The sequence below is a fragment of the Ambystoma mexicanum genome, chromosome 6p, assembly GCF_040938575.1.
Source record: "Ambystoma mexicanum isolate Mex_15411 chromosome 6p, UKY_AmexF1_1, whole genome shotgun sequence".
NCBI classification, from domain to species: Eukaryota; Metazoa; Chordata; class Amphibia; order Caudata; family Ambystomatidae; genus Ambystoma; species Ambystoma mexicanum.
Window position 1 is genome coordinate 317,929,959 of NC_090935.1, and position 18,994 is coordinate 317,948,952.

The 18,994-nt window shown below is 42.3% G+C and overlaps 1 protein-coding gene across 6 annotated transcripts in view; it reads right to left on the bottom strand.

Annotated features, from left to right (window-relative positions):
* Positions 1 to 5,569: 5,569 nt before the first annotated feature.
* The window catches only part of PDZD2 (PDZ domain containing 2), a 1,567,362-nt gene continuing 1,553,937 nt past the window's right edge, over positions 5,570 to 18,994 (bottom strand). For all 6 annotated transcript variants that reach the window (XM_069627074.1, XM_069627075.1, XM_069627073.1 and 3 more), the window contains one exon: positions 5,570 to 10,321. In XM_069627074.1, coding sequence (XP_069483175.1) covers positions 10,155 to 10,321 — 167 coding nt within the window. In that variant the 3' untranslated portion in view covers positions 5,570 to 10,154. The remainder of the gene's footprint in view (positions 10,322 to 18,994) is intronic.

The following is an 18,994-nucleotide window of genomic DNA, read 5'->3' on the forward strand; positions in this document are numbered from 1 at the left end:
TCTACTTCAGTGCGTTTACAGTTTGCTAAAGTACCATACATGTTCTCTTTATCTGTTGTTACATATTTAGTTAGAATACCATGAGCACGATTAAAGTGGAATCCTAATCTCAAAAAATCTTGAAAATTGGATATAACTAATTCAGATATTGATGGTGAAGTAAAATGTATTACTGCCCAGTTGACTTCATTCATAGTGACAGTCAAGTCACTTGAGGTAATACATTGTAATAAATTGTAATTGTGGCAAATTGTGCAATATTTGTAATAGTCGCTGGTTATTTAAATATGGAATAGTATCCGTGGCGAATAGTTCTCTTACTTTAATTTTGTTGCCTATGCCATATTTATTATTAACGGCTGATGTCAGGTGAAAAAACATCATGGGCATTAGCTACAGTAAAAATTTTGGAAGCTGCATTCCGCAAAATAAATGCACAGTCTGGTAACTAGGGCAAGAAAATAATTTGAACCTTTGTTTGTATGACTGCAGGCGACATGTCTTAAACCAACTATAGGAGGATGGTGAACTGAATCAGACGCTAATGAACATCTGTTACAGGTGCTCGACTTTTCGAACCCTGACCTTTTGAACATCGAACCGTTAAGTCCAGACATTGTATGCCGTTTTCTCTGTAATAACAGCTTCTTCTAGCATATCTACGTCATGTTGGCCATGTCTACCTTTACAGTGAATCTCTTAGCTCTGTAGGAACAGTAAAGATTCTTGTACAAATTGCTAATTGTAATTACAAACAAGTAAATAAAACATTTTTTAAAAATTATTAACGTTTAAGGATTATAACTGTTTATGATTAAGTTGAGCTTGGTGCGATGAGTCTCCTGGATGAGTTTTCTGGTAGTTAACATTAACTTAGTCAGACATGTCCTTATCATTCTCTGTAATGATTTGATTAGTAACATTGTCTGAAAGACTGAATTGCGTGGTCTCTTCTATCTGCCTGATTGGCATGCGGATAAAGCTCTTTTAACATTGCTAATATCCTGTTCCACAGATAATGCTTGAAAGTGGTTCTTTGTTTCTGCTTTTTTTGTTTTAAGATCATTGTCTTTATTCCTCACCATCACAACAGGTGGTTCACTCAATTTATTTTGCATAATATCCGCCCTTCACCGTTTCCTTCTGAGTTGCCGTGACTGACCCCACCTTTTCTTTACTCTCTGTCGTGCGCTCTCAACTGATAATCTCGAAATGTTGTTCAATGGTATAAAACTAATGTCAGCCTGCATACTTTGAGTCGCATCATCTATTATTGACAGGGAGTTCTTTAAAGGAGAAGCTGACATGTCTGTTTCTTCATGCAAGTCCCGACTATTTCCTTCTTCCGTTATTTCATGAGGATTATTGAGTCATTATCTCTTGTTGAACAGAAATAACCACATCAACTAATTTCACGATTTCTGATTTGATTATTTGATGCTCTTTAGACAGATTGTTGCAGAGTTCAAACAGCACTTTCAGGATAACTAGTTGTTCAGACGATGATTGGTCTTCTGATCTTGAAGAATCAGATGAAGTGAATGTAGCCTCATGAACAGGTGAAGACACGCAGAGACTTTATGAAATGCGCACTAAATCAGGCAATTTAGATAAATTAGAGCTATTGGTAGGTGCCATACCTATAATATTTCCAGTCAAAATTGGGTTAATGGCGTTAATTGCTTGTATGGATTCACTAATTGAATCACGTTGAAGGCCCAGGCACACATTTGATAATTCATGGTCTACAGGGTTTTCCATATAGATATCTGCCTGCGTAGGAACTTCGTGTAGCACAGCCGTCAGGAATTCCGAGCTAGGTGGAGTAATTACTGTTTGTCTGGTTAAAAAAAGTTGTCATATTAATTTGCTTAGGAAATTTGGGAGTGAGTGCTCTACTTTCGTCTACAGCCGTTACAATGCCTTTCACTGTCGCATTTGCATGAAGTTTACTGCAGATTGGTATGTTGAAAGTGCTGCTAGTGTCTGCAGATCTTTTATTATTAGCACTGTGTAACTGATACAATTTGTTTGTTGCCGGCATAGTAGATGCAATACAATTATCAAGAACATATTCACTCCCCACCTGTTATCCAGAATGCAAAAGTGTACTGGTCTTCAATAACCGGTTCTCTTGATATTAGTGTTCAAAAGAAAAAAGAGAAAGAATCTGACACAAACTCGTCATACAATAGATATACGTTAGGTTGCTCCACTAGACCTTCACTGACTGCCGCAGACTGCAAACTTCCAGTCAAACTCTGCGGCGCTCCACGCTACCATGGGGTTCTTATAGTAATTCCCTCCTCTTCCTTGCTACAGTGTAGCTACTGCAGAAAGACTGTAGATTGTTTCCAAGAGATTCAGGGACTGCCGCAGACTGCAAACTTTCAGTCAAAAAGCCATTTTAAGCAATACTCTGTTCAGATTCTCAAAGAATCATAAATATTAAGGTGTTCTGGCCAAAAGCCATTACTCCAACTCAATGTTTTTCTTATTTACATATTCTCTACATCTTAATATTTCCTAAGCACACAATTTCAGTGATTTAGCAAGACTAAATGTCCATTGTATTCATGGTGAAATATTATGAAAATGCTTTTGGTAATTATTTCAGTGATCATTTAAACTCAGTAGAAATATACGGCCTACGTATATTTCAGTATGGCCATTCAATTAGTTGATTTATGATGTAGAAGTGATGTCATTTGCTGTGTGGCATACTGAATGGGAGCAAGCATGAATAAAGAGGGCACAGAGCATTTGTTTGTGCAGGCCTGGATTTGCCTACAATGTGAAGGTGAACTTTCCCTTTATTGTGAGGGGGGAATTGTCTGCATTTAAACACATTTTATACTCTGGAACAGAAAACAACATATTTACACAAAACATTGTTTCCTGTCCCAGACTGGGGTGGGATTTTTGCATTTTTGAAATTGATAATGTGCAAATCTTTGTGGGGTACAGTGTAAAATTACCATGAAAGGTGTTATCCAATTTCATCACCCTTAGACTGCTCTATGTGGCAAAGGAATTCAACCCCACTAGTTATTTTTGGTTGCATATCTTTCTCAGCAGAAATGATGTAGCCCCACATAATGTTGTCTTTCTGTAACTACTTTCCTTTTCCTTGAAACAAATTCTTCTATCTGCATTCTCCAGAAAGAATATCTGTACCTTCATGTCTTTGGTGAACTGAAACTATCATACAGTGCGACCTGTTTTGAATACATACAAAGAAGTTGCTATACCACAATAAATCCCAGGCAACCTAAGGAAACACAGAAGGCATGTGTGCTACTGCATGCACGGGTCAGTGAACCAACTGGCTGCTCTATGTAGGGTTCCAGGTACTGCAAGGAACTCATGGTGGCAACAGTAAAGACAAACTACGTGATCACAGTTCAAGGGTGTTTATTGAACAATAAATGCAGGGTGGAAAAACACCTATGCTAAACCTACATCTAAAATGGATGCAAGTGTGGACAATCAAATGAAAAATAAGGCAGTCCTAGTGGTGTTGTGTCAAAAATAAAAAGGCCTATACTAAGAAAAACGTATTGCCAATTCCTTACAACTAATTACAGAAAGAGTGTGGGATAGGGAATCACAAATAAAGAAAGTATTGTTAAAATAATAAGTCACGATGTGATTGCCTTGAGGACTCCCTTGCCCACGTTTTTAGCACGGGACAAGGTGGGACTCTGGAGTTCTCTTACACAGTTCACGTTGGGTGATAGCTTCACCCCCGAGTCCCCCTCTTCCGGGCGCCAACCCCTCACTTATGTTATTCAACCAATCAATTGAACAGTTTCCTTTCTCAATGAACTTTGGGTGATGACTTTTCACCCCTGGATCACCCTCAGCTAGGCTCAGATCCTAATTGACAAGGGGTGCTTCCCTGCTCCTTTGTTTGCAATACTTCTTCCTTCACAAATCTTAATGTCTTTTTAAACCGCACTTCAGGCTTTGTTCCTAATTGTCGGATTCCTGCTTCCGGGTTCACTCTCGGCATCTTTTACAACACACTATTCATGTGTTTCCTGTCCGAGCACCCACGTGGTGTCAGACTTCTCTGTTGCTGATTTTCCCCCTCTTTCCTCAATCGTATAAAGTTAAAATGAGTCGTTGGCTACTTTCCGTTCAACACAGTTCGGTTTCTTACTAATCTCCTCTCAACTCACAGAATGTGATGAACTGCTTGCCTTTCCTTATCCTTGGAGTCAAGGTTGGTACCCCCGAGACGAGCGTCCTTTCCCGGCTTGGTTATCAGCAGAGTAGGGTCTTGCGTACCATAGACATCTGCTGCAACACATGCTGGCTATTGTTCGTGGCCTTATGTTTCCATAAGCTGAGGTTTCACGGGCCTTGCTCGGAAAGGGGAAGGTTACTTCTCTCCTTCTCACCCTCTCGGTATTTGCGTCTTTCGCCTCCTCTTGAACTGCCGTGCTGAGTTAGCTCTCACGTTGTGTGCTCTGCCTTGCTCGTCTTGTGCTCTGGTGCTCTACCTTTTATCCCTATGGGGAAGGGAAAGAGCTGTCAGGTCTGTGTGATTCTGGTCAATTGCCTGACTTTGCCTGACCTTTGTATTGGGACATCAGGTAAACAGCTCTGGTGTTAGTCCATTGTCTACCATGTTGTGTGAAAGTGTTTGTGTGGGAAAAGTGGAGCGTGGCAGTGTTTTGGAATATCCTTTGTGGTAGGATGGGGAAAAGGATACCACGTCTCACCGTCGGTGTCCCACTCCCCAAGCACCCCCCATCCAGGTGATCCTCCCTCACTGGTCCACCACCAGAAACTGGATCCAATAGCGATGGCTGTGTCCTGGCCACTTGCATGACAGATCACTGGGGACTTCATAGAGAGACACCTTCAGGTTTCTCACAGTACACTGCTTAACATCGCCATTGGACTATCAAGCCCCCACGAAAAGCCCCCCAAATATGTCACACTATGTAGACACTGTGACAGTAGACTAAAAATCAGTTGTCAAAAGGAATGTTTTGTGGTGCTGGTGCATACTCGGTGAATAAAGATGGAACAGGTTGGTGCCGCTAGGCCTTCCCGATTTGCACAAAGAACACTGACGCAAATGGGGTCACTCTTCCTCTTAATTGCACTGGCAGGCCAAGTCAATTAACACATTCTGGTATTCTAAATGGGGGCATGCATACCCTTGCTATAATACAAATGAGCTTACTAAGACTGAGCATGCAATAGTTAGTGCCAGTTGGTGCATGCCATGCATTAGGCAACGTGGTAAACAGTGCCCAAATTAATCACAGGACAACGACAAGTATGATCTGCGACACAAATCAGTTGTTCTCCATTCGGCTACCATCCTTTTTTAAACACACTTTTCATTTAGTTTGATGTTTGATATTAAAGACAATACATTTCAGTCCAACGCAATTACATCTACAGTACATCAAAATGATAATAAACTGAGCCATGACTGACCTACCTTCAAATTTGCATTTTGAGATCTAACGGGAAATCAAGATGTTTTCCTTAAAAGAAACTGGGCCTGTGCCCCTCCCCAAAGCCAATGAAAGCACTCCATAACAAGTAAATTGTTCATGAGATCAAAGGTTTCGAGATACAGTTTATTTTTTTAAAAATCACTAAAAAACAAGTCAATAGATTTACATTGCTGAGAATAGAAGCGCTCTTAAAATGTACAGCCTGTTTCATAGCATTGCATTCATCATCTTATGATACACAAGGCATTTAGAATAGTTAGGACTATAAACATTTTACAGTTATATATATATTTATAAATTAAAATACAATTTTACAATATAATACAATAGTAGCTTATCAAAGTAGTGAACACAACTTAGCAGAGATCACTAAAGCGGGTTCTGTTCCTTAATGCATTCACTTCAACATCCTATGTATGCATGTGCTGGCAGTGAAGGTAAACATTGACCTGCTATTTGGAATATGCCCTTGTGCGCCTACCATGGTTTGCCTAGATGGAGGTACTGCTTCACTTGCCCAATACTCAGCCCTTCAAATAGCATTGGCAATTCCATCTGAAATGCAGGCCTGTAGAGACGCTGATCCCAGTCACTGACCTGCATTTCGGGGAAAACTAGTCATTAATTAAGATTTCCTTCAATACAGCAAAAGAAAATACCTGTTGTTGACTAACAATTCTGACAGGAACATAAATTAAGTGGGGTGCCTGCCGCTTGTGCCATATTCTGCCCTCCTAAACATTGCGGTATGACCCAGGATGTCCGAAAAGCTTGCCATTTATGTATGTTCCTATCAGGGGTCATTTATATACCACGGGACACTCACAATTCACCTTGCTGTTGTGGCTGCAATCAGGGTGGCTTAATTTGATGATGTGTGCAATGAGTAGCTCATCATGGTGGGTTCCTTTCTTAATGCTTGCTAAAGAAGGCACCTTTTGTCATTTCATTACTCACCATATCAGTAAACTGTGGGTGTGCAGGAATACCCACATTAATTTGAAATGGCAAACACATTGTGACAGTTGTGCGTCTGGAGATGGTTTGTGGTCAAATCAATAGGAAAACATTGTTGCATTAGTGTGTCTTGTGTGATAAATGCACATGCACCTATTTGGATACAAAATTGGTTTTCCAGAATGAAATATGGACAGTGAGAACAATGTACTTATTACCAACCAAACACCGGTTAGTGGAATGATAAGTATTTTCTCCAATGAAAGACATTATGCATTAAATTTCAAGGAAGAAGGGCCATTCTTGTTAAGACACTTCATTGTTGAACTCTCAGAGAGCTCTTGTGACATTTATATACACAATACACATCCTAAAATGAAGTCTCAATTTGCCATAAGCGATAACATCTTAATTAAGCCAAGGTGCTATAAGCCTTATGCCCCTTGCCAGTCGTAGGGGATGCCCAGGGAGAAACGGGTGGGTGGAGTGTCTTTCTAGTTCAGTTATGCTTTAATTGTGGTTAAATACTGATTGGTATCGTTTGAGCATCTTTGAAACAAAAAAACTCAAATTATTAGAAGTTAACGTTTAATTTCGCATCCCCTAAGTAAAAGTCTTCCAACATCACCTGTGCGATTGGTTTGAATAGACAAGAATCCATTTATATTTGAACCAAGCAATCCATTGTTTTTGTCAAAACATAAAAGTATCTCTTCTTTTATGTCTATTTGCATGGTAGCGGATGAAAAAGAATGTGTTTATATTAAGAGTAGAGACTTATGTTCATTTGCAATGTTTTCAGTATTTTGTGTATATACATGATTCCTTTTCACTAGTATTACACATATAAAATATGCCGTCACATCTCCGGTAATATGAAGATTGTCATTTTGTGCAGAGAGCAATGGGGCATTGAAAAGAGAAATATGCTTTAGATTAAGAATTATAAACATGGATAAATTATATAATGATCAAACGGATATAATTTATAATAAAACAGTCCCCAATTTTAAGAGGATCCATGCTTTTGCAGTCTCTTAGGAACCGGTTATTTACTTTCTTTCTTCTCGGACTGTTCAGAAACACATTTATTCTGACAACAGAAGATATTGCAGGGTCTTACTCTGGCAAACTATACATTGCTTTTATGGTTTGTGCAAATATAGTATAGCATGTGTGGTCATGCTATAACAAGAATGTAGTTGTTATGGGAATTAAATGTGCTGAAGTTTTCCTATATTTTACAAATTTCCTGTGTGCTAGAAAAATGTAATCTTCTTTAGATTTATGGTATTGAATGTTGTTTTTCATTCTTTGCGTGATGTTCATAATTCCTGCTTCATTTCTAATATTGATTAACAAGTTTGATATTCATGGTTTGCATTATTTCATAATAATGGTCATAGTACAAACATGCATACTTTTTGCTTGTACAGTGCTGGCTACCACGGTTTTGCCACTTCCTGGGATTCCCCGAACTTAACAGTATTTGATTTGCTAACTTTAGTAGAATCGTACCATGTGTTTGCTGTTCCAGGATTTCTAATTGAGACCTGCAAATGACATCAAGATCTCGAGTGCTTGTCTTACTTACTGAGCTTCCTGTATAATTTGCTGTATTTATATTAAGAAAACATTCTATTAATCAATGTTGAAGGGGAAAAAACATGTGGTGCTTTGGATTTTATCTTGAAAATTAAGGTTTTCAACGGTACCAAATGTTGAATGCGGTCAAAGGTTACCGTGACCACAAATGGGTGTTTGAGCAGTTTTATACAAAGACTACTTGAACTGCCACATCTATCCAACATTTTCCATTGAAACAATCACACTTGCTGTATGCCACTAATGCAGGAGTGAGCAGATAAGCATTTGTTATGGTCATTAATGTCTTATTTTACAACACCGACTTACAATTCTGTCTACCAATGTTGGTCACTTTTTGCTCCTTTCCCTGTCTTTTTGTAATACTTGCCAGAGATATTTACATGATTAATGCTGCTTAATTTATTATATGTAGAATTGATATAACACAAGTATGTACCAAAGTCACTAAAGAATTCCTTTTGGGATATAATCATAAACTGAATGTTGATTCGTCAGTGGGAGGGGACAAGGTGAGGATTTTTCCATTCACTGAAACACTAATGGTTCTCTTTCACCGGTCCTGATTGCGAGCTGTGATTTAATTAATAGCAGCGCCCAAATAAAAGGCCAATGACTAATGCTCGTAGGGCAAGGGAACTACTATTATGCAGGCTAATGCTTGGTGAACGCAAAGTATGAAATCCATGTTCTTTGCCCAAGCTTCTGCCACCCCCTATACTAGGCCACAGCCTTCCTTCATAATAGAATGAAAAATCACCAAGAATTTCGTATAAGGAAACAGGCAGTAGAAAAGTGTGTGTTCCAGAGTGGCCTCCCATTTTCTAGATGAAGAGACATGCATGTTTTGCAAGGATTCCACGACCTCACTTCATCAGATGCAAGACACAGTGAAATGGATGCCACCAAAAGGAAGATGCATGAATTCGTAACAGCATCAATTCATAAGCCGAGACCACAGGAAATTTGGGATTGAGTGTTTTACCCCCAAATGAATGTTTAAGTGAATTTAGGTCCCAGAACTAGCGATATGGCAGTAAGTCATGTTTTGTGTGTATTGGAATGGGGTATTTTTCCTGAAACAGTTTTTGCAAAATGTATTAATAATGAAAATCAAAGTCATTAAGTGAATGCTGATAGCATCTGAGACAGAGCTTGAAGAAAACATTGCTGGAGTGAACGATCTTTTAAAGTTGTTCTATGCATGCTTATGAAGTGCATTTTGCAAACATTCAATACAACCTTAAAAGCAATTAAACCATGTTGATGCAAAAATACCTTTATCATATTTTGGAGCATTGCAAAAGTCCGAGGCCTTTTGGTCATCATTACCAGAGCAGCAGAATGTAGTAAGGCCAGCAGGGCATTTGCCTCAGCTATATCTAGGCTGAGAGACACTTCATTCCATACCTCGAGAACCCCATGTTTGTCAGTTCTCACCAGCCTCGGCAAGTGGCACTTCATTGTTGTTTAGCAACATAAGATTGCTGCTTACTCGCCACACTGATATACTGTTGTACATGCATTCACTTTCAGTCTATACAAGAATGGTTTAAATACACAATATACAACGTGAGAAAGAACGACCACGGATTGTCTAACACAGTTACAAATGGAAACTCTGCTACCAATATCAATGGGATTCCTCACTTAATCAAAAGTAAATCTTGCCCAGGAGGCTGTATAAGACGACACATTCACAAATGTGTATTAAGTAAAAGGAATGTACATTTCAAATGGCCAGGTGTTTGCTATTTCGAAGGTAAGTTAGTGATCAAAGAACAGAAAATATTGAAAACACTCATCATTTGCCATTACAGGTATTCTCGGTCGATAAACATGTACAAGAATCCTGAAGATTGTTTTGTGACTGTGCAGTGTCTGTACACTACCAAAGTCCTACAAAATGTAGCTACTGTCAATTTTCATCTGGCATCCAATGTTTAGACATCCTCCCAGGGTTTTCCGGCTCCGAACTTGATACAACTTTGCAGAAACTGTAGAATGGCAGATGGAGTGTCACTATCTTTATAAAAGTTAGACCAAAAATAGTTTGATGTACAAAATATGCATGTAATTGGCAAGATGCAAAGCAGTATGTTGATTTTGTCATACAGCGGTTCTATGCTTCCGGATAAGCAACCGGACAGGTCCTTCCGGGACTGATTTAATAATGTTCCAGGCATCATAATGCATGAGACCCAATAAAGACTTTCCTCCGATGGCAAGAATTTCATCCCCAATAGCTATAGCGCCAGAAGTTTCCGCAGCACCACCTAGAAGATATTAAAACACAGTTAATAGTTGCTGCATGTCTCTGGGAATGTATTTTTATGTAACAGATCAAAAGATATTGGTTATTGGTAGACTTCTAACTTCATATTACAGTGGCTAATATGATAGTTATAGAACAATGAGATTCCCACAATTGATGAGTAAAAGGTTGTATTCCCACCATCCCCAGTCGAATGCCCGCCCTCTGGTGCTGGGCAAGAAAGAAACCAAAGCCCATTACCGAGAGGTTGGGAACACAGCGGGCTAAGGTGTCTTTACGAGCCTAATGCAATGACATTGCAGATGCTACAAATATAAATGCAGAGTTGAACACAGTCAATTGTTTTGCACAAGACAAATAGAAAAAGATAGAAACTCCTTTGGTGACATGATCCCAAGCTTTTACATGCAAAGATAAATTACATAGATTTTTAGACATTACATATTTTTTCATATGTGGTTGCTTTCAGCTATGAAGTTCAAAACTTCCATTTTGAAAATGCCATTACAGTTTATGAAATGAATCAAATATTTGACACCACACAAGTGCATCAATCTAAGACGTAATAAGGATTATAGAAGTACAGCTGAACAGTCAAATTCAAAGTCTTCTCAGAGTTATTTTATCTAGCTAATTACAGAGTACATGTTATATTCAGTTAGTCTCCTTTTTTACTACACAAAGAATATATTGCATATACAGTTCTTGGACAAAACAGAATTTCTCCATTACAGATGCTATTTTTTTTTTTATTTTTGTGTGTTGTTCATTTAGAACTTTACAAAAGGGGGATGAAGAAAAAATAACTTTCACTGAAGTAACTTTCACTAAAGTAACTTTCACTGAAGTAGCCCAGAAAATGTCCAGTGATTTCACGAGAGGTGAGGCTGTTTGGACTCTATCCTCTGCATGGTGAGTTGCAGAATTTTGGTTGAGGCTAGTAACCAACAGTTTCGGTCCCCACCAATCAGTCTGTTCCAACACGTTGCTTCGTCCCATCCATATTCTTCTGGGCTAAAGTGCTTTATGTAGGCTGATCTTAAGTCTAGGGTTGCTGGGCATGAGATCAATAGGTGTCTAATAGATTTGAGTTCGGCATTGCACAAACGGCATGTATTTGAGTCGGAAAGACCTCGGATGTTCAGGATCTCATTTGTTTCCAGTAAGTTTAGCCGCATTCTTAACATGTAATTTCTTGCTCTCCTGTTTGGAAATATCCGGAGATATTTCATCGGCTCATTGAGTTTGGAATGCATGGTGGGGAGGTGGAGGAGGAGTTTATTTTTATTGACTAGGTCTTGGGTCTGAATCCAGTCTAGTTCTTTCAGTTTCTTGTAGACTCTCAGAGGGTTTGAGATGAGGTCAGCTTCAGAGCACGACACTGATTCTAAGGTGGACGAGATATTGTTTTTAGCATTGTGACTTTGCCACTTTGTAGTTCTGTGTTCAGTAGGCCGAATATTTGGTCAGTGTCGGCCGTAATGCATTTCCTGAATAACCTAAGAGAGTTTAGGATTACTGTTGCTCTTAGTGACAGAAGGCTGAGTTCCTGTCTGATTGCAGCAATGGATGAAGACTTTGGAAGGTTTAAGACTGATTTCCAGAACTTGCTCTTCAGTTTTTGCCAAGTTCTTTCTGGGATTGTTGGCATGGCCTCTGTTCCATAGGTAATTGAGGGGACGACTTTTTTCTTGTAGAAGTCTATTACGGGGATGCATGAAAATTTACCAAATTTTGTATCTATTGCTTTTGCTTGTGACGCTAGTTTTCCCAGCTTTATTTCCAAAGCGAGCTGCATAGATGTTTCATTTTTTGAAGAGTCAATCTGGACACCCAGGTATTTGAAGTCGGGTACCGACTCGATCTCTTTGCCCTCTAAGTACCATTTGAATTTTTCGGAGGATTTGTTGTTCTTCCGTCCTCCTCCCAGAATCATTATTTTGGTTTTTTCTCGATTTATTTTTAGGTTGTTTTCGGCTGTGTAACTCAGGAGGTTTGTTAGTTGTCTCTGGAGGCCGATCTGGGTCTGATCCAGGAGGATTAGATCGTCAGCATACAAAAGGTAGCTTATTTTGGAGGATGCAAGGGACGGCGGAAACGTGTGTTCCAGGTCGACAAAATCGCCGTAATCTCCGAGGTATGCTAGGAACAAGGCGGGTGCTAGCGGGCATCCCTGTTTTACCCCTCGCCCGGTCTGGATTTCGTCTGACAGGTCGCCTCTTTGGGATAGTCGAACCCTGAGGGAGGTATCCGTGTGGAGAGCTTTGATTGGTTGGAATATTTCTTGAGGGCAATTCCAGCTCTCCAATTTGTCCCATAGGCGGTGTCTGTCGACGAGGTCAAAAGCCTGCGTTAGATCGATGAAAGCGATGAAGATCCGTGATTTTTTTTCCCAGACTTTGCTTTTTAGGGTGCTGATCGCTAAGATGTTTGCCGTCGTTCCAGTATTTTTCTTAAAACCCGATTGGTAGTTGTCGTTGCATGGGGCTTTTTCGGCCCAAGATTGAAAACGGTTCAGGAGTAAACTTCCGTAGACTTTACCTATGCAGTCCAACAGGGCAATAGGCCGATAGTTTCGGGGGTCTGTGATGTCCCCCTTTTTATAGATCGGGACGATGATGGCTTTTGTCCAGGACGGCGGCAAGGATTGCTGCTCAGAACATTTCTGAAAGATTGAGGCTAGCAAGGTTGCCCATTCCGTGTTGTTGTTTTTCAGATCGATGTTTGAAATCCCATCTGGACCCACAGCTCTGGAGATCTTCAGTTTTTTTATGTGGTCGCTAATTTCTTCTCGGTCGTTTAGTTGAATCCAGGCTGTCTTCTGGGCTGGGTGTTCCCGACAGGTGATTTGAGCGGGAGCTTGAAAGACCGAGGAGAAGTGCCTGATCCATTTGTGCTCTGGCATGGCATTAATTATGGAGTTGTTCACTGAGGGCTCTGTGGTTTTCAACAAGGACCAGAATTCTTTTGCTTTATTACCATTGATGGCTGTTAACATTTTTTCTGCGTCTTGTTGGTAAAGGCGGTAACGGTGTTCTTTCACCCATGATTTGTAAGTTAAGGTTGCCGCTTTTAATTTTTCTTTGTTTGACGGGTCATTTCCTAATTGTCTTTTAAGTTTTCGCAACTCCCTTCGTTTGGTCACCAAGGTGGCATCATAGGCGTGTTTTGGGTGTGCGTGGACAGAGGTAAGCTGTTTGGAGTTCGTTCGGTGTTTTAACAGCAAAGGTACGTAGTCAAGATTCTTTACGCCCTTGGGTCTGTCTTCCCCAGTGTAGTTTGCCAGGAGAGTTTTGACCGCACGGGTCGACAGGTTTAGTCGGTTTCCACGGGCGTTTGGTTCTACTTCCGTAGAATAGAGTTCAGGCGCCTTGTGGTGATTTGCCAGCGACATTGTCAGCTGATTGTGGTCGCTGGCTGTAGTCTGTCGGACTTCAAAGGATTGAACTTTATTCAAAAGCGGTCTGGATACATAGATATAATCTATGGTTGCTTTTAGTGGGCCTTGATTCCAAGTTGGCAGGCGGTTTTTGTTTGGGAAGGCGAAGTTCAGGTTTTCGAATTTCCTAGAGGACATCAAGGAAGACCATAGGAGACCTCTTTTCAGTGCTGTTGTAGTTTGCGAGGATGCATCCAATGTTCGCAATTCTCTAGGGCATTTGGCATTCAGGTCGCCGCAGATGATAATTAAGAAGACTTGACGTGTTGCTTGGATATCGTCAATCAGGTTTTCCATCATTAAGAGGTAAGACTGATGGTTTATTGCCGCCGGGTTCCAGTAAGTATTAATCACCACTATTTGCAGCGGTTTGCAGAGGGGCTTCTCAGACCATTCGCATAATACTGCTAAGATTGACAGATTTGCTTGGAGGGTTGACTTGAGGGTCAACCCGATTCCCTGTCGACAGGCCAGAAGAAGACCTGAAGTCGGCCGGCCTAGGGCTCCTTTGTTGGCTGGGGCCAGAATTATATCGAACCCATCCATAGCTGGATTTTTCCTGAGCCAGGTCTCTTGGAGGCAAATGATGTCAAATGAAGCTAAGTTTGCGTCGCCCGTTGTGGTGAGATGTAAGTGACCTCTCGTGTTCCATGAGCAGAAATTTAATGAAGGTATGAGCCGGCTGACGTTCCGATTTCCCTTTGGCTCTACTGGGAGCCCTGCGAATTGCTATTTGGATTTGGACCCTTGTAATAGGGCCTTTGGGAGCCAGGCCCACAGCTCCTGTAGTTTTGCAGTTGATTTTTGGACTGTGGAGGCGCTTTCTATTTGAGCTCTGAGGGTTGACCTGTTGGATTCCGCCTTTGACTCAATCTTGGACGAATTTGAACGATCTGCTTTTGGATGTTCCCGCTTCGGGGACGACTCTTCTGTGGACACGTTTGACTTGTCGCGCCTAAGAGTGACGGGTTTTAGTTCTCGATGGCTCTCAGATGACTTTGAGAATGAATTTACCACTGTTCGGGTTAGCCCTGGGAGGCTTTGTGGCTCCACTTTTTGCTCTTGCCCCGCAGTTTTGGACTTTCGGGTCGATTTTTTTTTTCCTGGGTTGGTTTTTTCCGTGTTTTGCGGGTCTCTTTGCACAGTATAGCCTAGCGCAGCCAGGTCGCTTGTTGCATCCTCAATTTTCGACCTTATATACTTCGAAGTTAGATGAATATAGGCTTTTGCTCTTTTATTCGAATGATATGGATCTATGATTTTTAAATCTGAGGACTTGATCTTCCGGAGGGTCGGAATCAGGCTAAATAGCGTGAGGATTCCTCGTCTGTTCAGAATAATGTCATCGTCGTTTTCTGCGTGTTGTTCAAGCTTAATCGGGGCTTCCCCTGTAGGGTCCGGTCTTTTCCGATGTTGTTCGGTCCTTGAAGTAAAATGGGACCGCAAGTGTTGCCCCCTCTTTTCTGATTTTCTTGATTCTGAGTGTGTGTTTTCTTTGGACATTTGATAAGGGTCCCGAAATTGTCGTACATCCTGTGGGCTAAGTTGGTTGCTAGAGGTTAGCTTTTTCCGAGTTTGCCCCTCGCGAACTGGAGGACATGTTAATGACACCACTCTAGAGCTCGTTGGGCTACAAGAGGTGGCAGGTTTTCGACGATGGAGAAGTTTCCTGCGCTCTTCCAAGGTGAAGAAGTGATACGGAGATTCCTCTTCTGACAGTTCTTTTGAGTTTTCTTTTTTTTTTGCGATTTGATCAGTTTTTGTTGCAGTAGGCTGCTGCTTTGATGATTTGTGTGTTTTCTCATGTTTTTCGGATGGTTGGTCTTCCATGTCATCAAGGTGTTGAGAGAGATTCATCAGAACCTCATCTTCTAGGAAGGTTTCTAGAGGTCTAAGAGAGACTTATTGGATTTGTTGGGGTGCAGACGGACTCCGGGCCAAGGTTTTTGTTTTTTCTTTCTGTTTTGCTGACCCAGAGTTTAGTCGCAGTGTTAAGGATTGATGCTGTGTTTCAGACTTCCCTCCACTAGGGTTGGTTTTTTTTGTTTCCCGTCTCATGCCTGTGAACAAAGGGTAAGGGAGATCAGACTCACTCGCTGGCTTTTTTGGTGGGGGCGGAATGTTTGCTGTTTCTTCTGTGATATCAATCACCTCTTGATGTTCCGGGATTAAGAGACCAGCGGCCTGTTGGATATTGAGGAGAGTGCTGGGGGATGAAATTAAATGATCGACTGGGGAAATTTGAACTCCCTGTTTTGTTCCTAAGTCGGGTGAGGTGGGAGGGATTACCATTTCTTTGAAGCCGACTTCTATGGCTTGCTTTAAGATTTTGAATTTATCATCTAGGGCGGTGATGTAACCTTCCAGAAAGCTTAATTTCGTGAGCATTGTGGCTTGAATGGCTGAATTGTCTTTCAGATTTTCGTTAATGTTTTCGTACAATTTAGTAAACGGGTTCATTGCAATGGTGATAGCTGACATTATTGGGAGAAGATCTCTCTTGTGCTGCGAAGCCGGCTCCGTTGTAGGACCCTGGGGAAGGGGGCTATGTTTTGGAGCAGGCTAGAGTGTACTGGACTCATTTAGAATCCGTCTTACTGTAGGCGAAGAGGGAAGGTCCGAAAGGCCACCACTGAGACCCCCAGATAAATGTAGGTTTGGGGGGAAGGCGGGCAATGAGCCCCCTTGCCTGTTGCGGGTCGGTCGATCCTTAGTTTGGCTAATCGCAACAGCTTTGTTTGGGAGCGTGTCAGACTCATGGTCAAGTAGAGGGATAGTTTGCTTTCGTGGTTCAGAAGATGAGTCTTGCAAGGGCTGGGGCCCTGTCTGCTCTATGGTTTCAAGAGAGGTAGTTGGGTTAAGGAGGATTGACAGTGAGGGATCTTCACTGGTTAACTGACTGGTTTTGCAAATGGCTGGTGTCAGATTTTCCTTAAGTAAGGCTGGAAGCGTCATGTCATCGGACCTTTCCGAGTGGACAGTAGCTTGGACTAGTTCCGTAGGATGTTTCGGTGTGGCTTTCCTCTTAGGTGTAGCCTGGGTACCCGGTGTTTGGTGTAAAAGCGGGACTGTTTTGTTTACTGGTTTCGCCTGTGAGGCTTGTTTTAAAGGAGATGCGGGTTGGATGTCGTTTGCAAGATTTTGGTGCTGCACACAGGTATTTATCGGGACAAATATTTTTCTTGCTTTTTCTGGGGGTTGGCACGTTTTTATTGCCTCCAGTATTTCCTCGTCGGTGAGGTCCGCTTGCCTCAGGTGGGTCTCTGGCGCAAAAGCGTGGAAGAAGTCTGTTACGAGGGTGGCTACCGATGGTTTTGTTGGTTTCTGGCCCCGGTGATTTTTTATTAATTGGCCATTTTTTTGGTTTTTTGACGTATATGGTTTGGTTGTGCTTTTTTGAGTTTTTTTTGTAGTTTTTGAAGGGACTTTCTTCCAAGTGGAAATTTCGTTTCCTGTGTCCGAAGGTTCCGTCTCATTTCTAGTGCGTTTTTTTTTGTTTTTCAAGGCCTCCGGGGGCGCGGGCAGTGATTGCGGAGGCTCTTTCCGAGCTGGGACCTGCTCTTCATATCCTGTGAAGCCTGGGGCAGTATGGTCGACAACTGAGACGCAAGAAAGAGTATTCAGAGACTTGCTTTGGAGTACTTGGGGTTTTGATTTTGTTGGTGTCTTGCTGGCATGATTATCCTTGATTCTTTCATGACTTTTGGAGCTACTAGGCTCTGCTGAGGGGACTTTTTGGCCATTTCGTGTTTGCCGAGGTGGTTGAACGTCCTCTTCGGCGGTGAGTGTGACTCTTTGGCCGACCGGCCCTCCCCACTGTGCGACGCGTCCTGCCGTGGGGCTTGCGCTGGAAGTCGGCCCCGCCCCCAGAAAGACCTGCGGGTGCTCTGCCTTGCTTGGGGTCCTTTCCGGCGAGGCCGTTGCCGGGGCCTTTACCGCAGGAGCCGGGCTTCGCTCGTCCTCCAGGACACTTTGCGGCATGCAATCAACGCTCCCCGCCCGAGCGAGCCCCTCCCCCCGCTCTCGGTTCTCGATCCTCCCTTCGGAGGCCATCGGGTCCCGAGGCTGTAGGGGTGGGAGTCGCGGGCAAGACCGCGGCTTGCAGCCGCTGTTTTCCGCCATGGCCCGTGCAGGAGGTCGTTGGCACGGGCTCTGGAGCATCGATGAGTCACCCTCGGGATCCAAGCTCGGCGGAACCGGGGCCGGGAGGGCGTCCTCCAAGGTCCGCTGGAGCGGGTCCTCCGATTCTCCTGGGGCTAACTCATGGTGAGTGGTTTCTGTATTTGTATTTGAAGTACTGGGCCCGGATCTTTCTAAGGAATCCTGTTTCCAACGGGCATTCACAGTTGAGCCTGTTAAAATTTTTGAGTGTTTGTGAGGATTTCCCGGCGTAAGATGGGATTGAACGCTGTGTTGTTGTGGGTTTTTTTCAACAGTGAGGCGTGGGTGTGCACTTCGAAGCTGGCGACCCTCTTGTATGGCCTTTGGGTCTCGGTCCGTGGTTTTGGCTATAAGGGTGGAATTTGCTGGTGGAGCCGCTGTTTCCATTGTTTCAGACGTGCACAGACTGCCACAGACTGCAACTCTACAGCCAACTCCGCGGCCACTCCGCGGCTAGGTGGGGATTTTGTAGGACCTCCCACGTATGCGAGTAGACACGGTAGAGAGACTCCTGTCTCTGAGGAAAAGGTTGGAGTGACTGCCACAGACTGCAACTCTACAGCCAACTCCGCCTCCCTAGATATCTTCTTCCGCCGCGCACGACTAGACATGCGCAGAAAGGGGATGCTATTCAAATGCAACAATGTGAGAGTTGATGTATACCACCCAGTTACCTTCCAAAGTCATGATGCGTTTCCACATTTAAAACAAATAAAATTAAATAGATGCCCTAAAGGGATTTAGTGATATTGAAATATTAATCAAAGCCATATTCCATCACAAGAGCGCCAAGGGACCACTCCGGTGATGATAGTGTGCGGTACAAATTTCCTTTGACATTAACATCGACATTAAAATGATGCTTTAATCATTATGTGACCTCTTGTTGCAGTAAGCAAAATGCCCCAAACTGAAGCCTAGAGTTGGCACATTCCAGACAGAACACAACATCTGGATTGTCACCATCAGGAATGTCTATGAAATAAACTTAACTAATTGTGAGAACAATGAGGCTAGAATAATATAAAAAGCCCTAGCCACCAATTGTTATTTCACCTTTAATATTTCCTCACG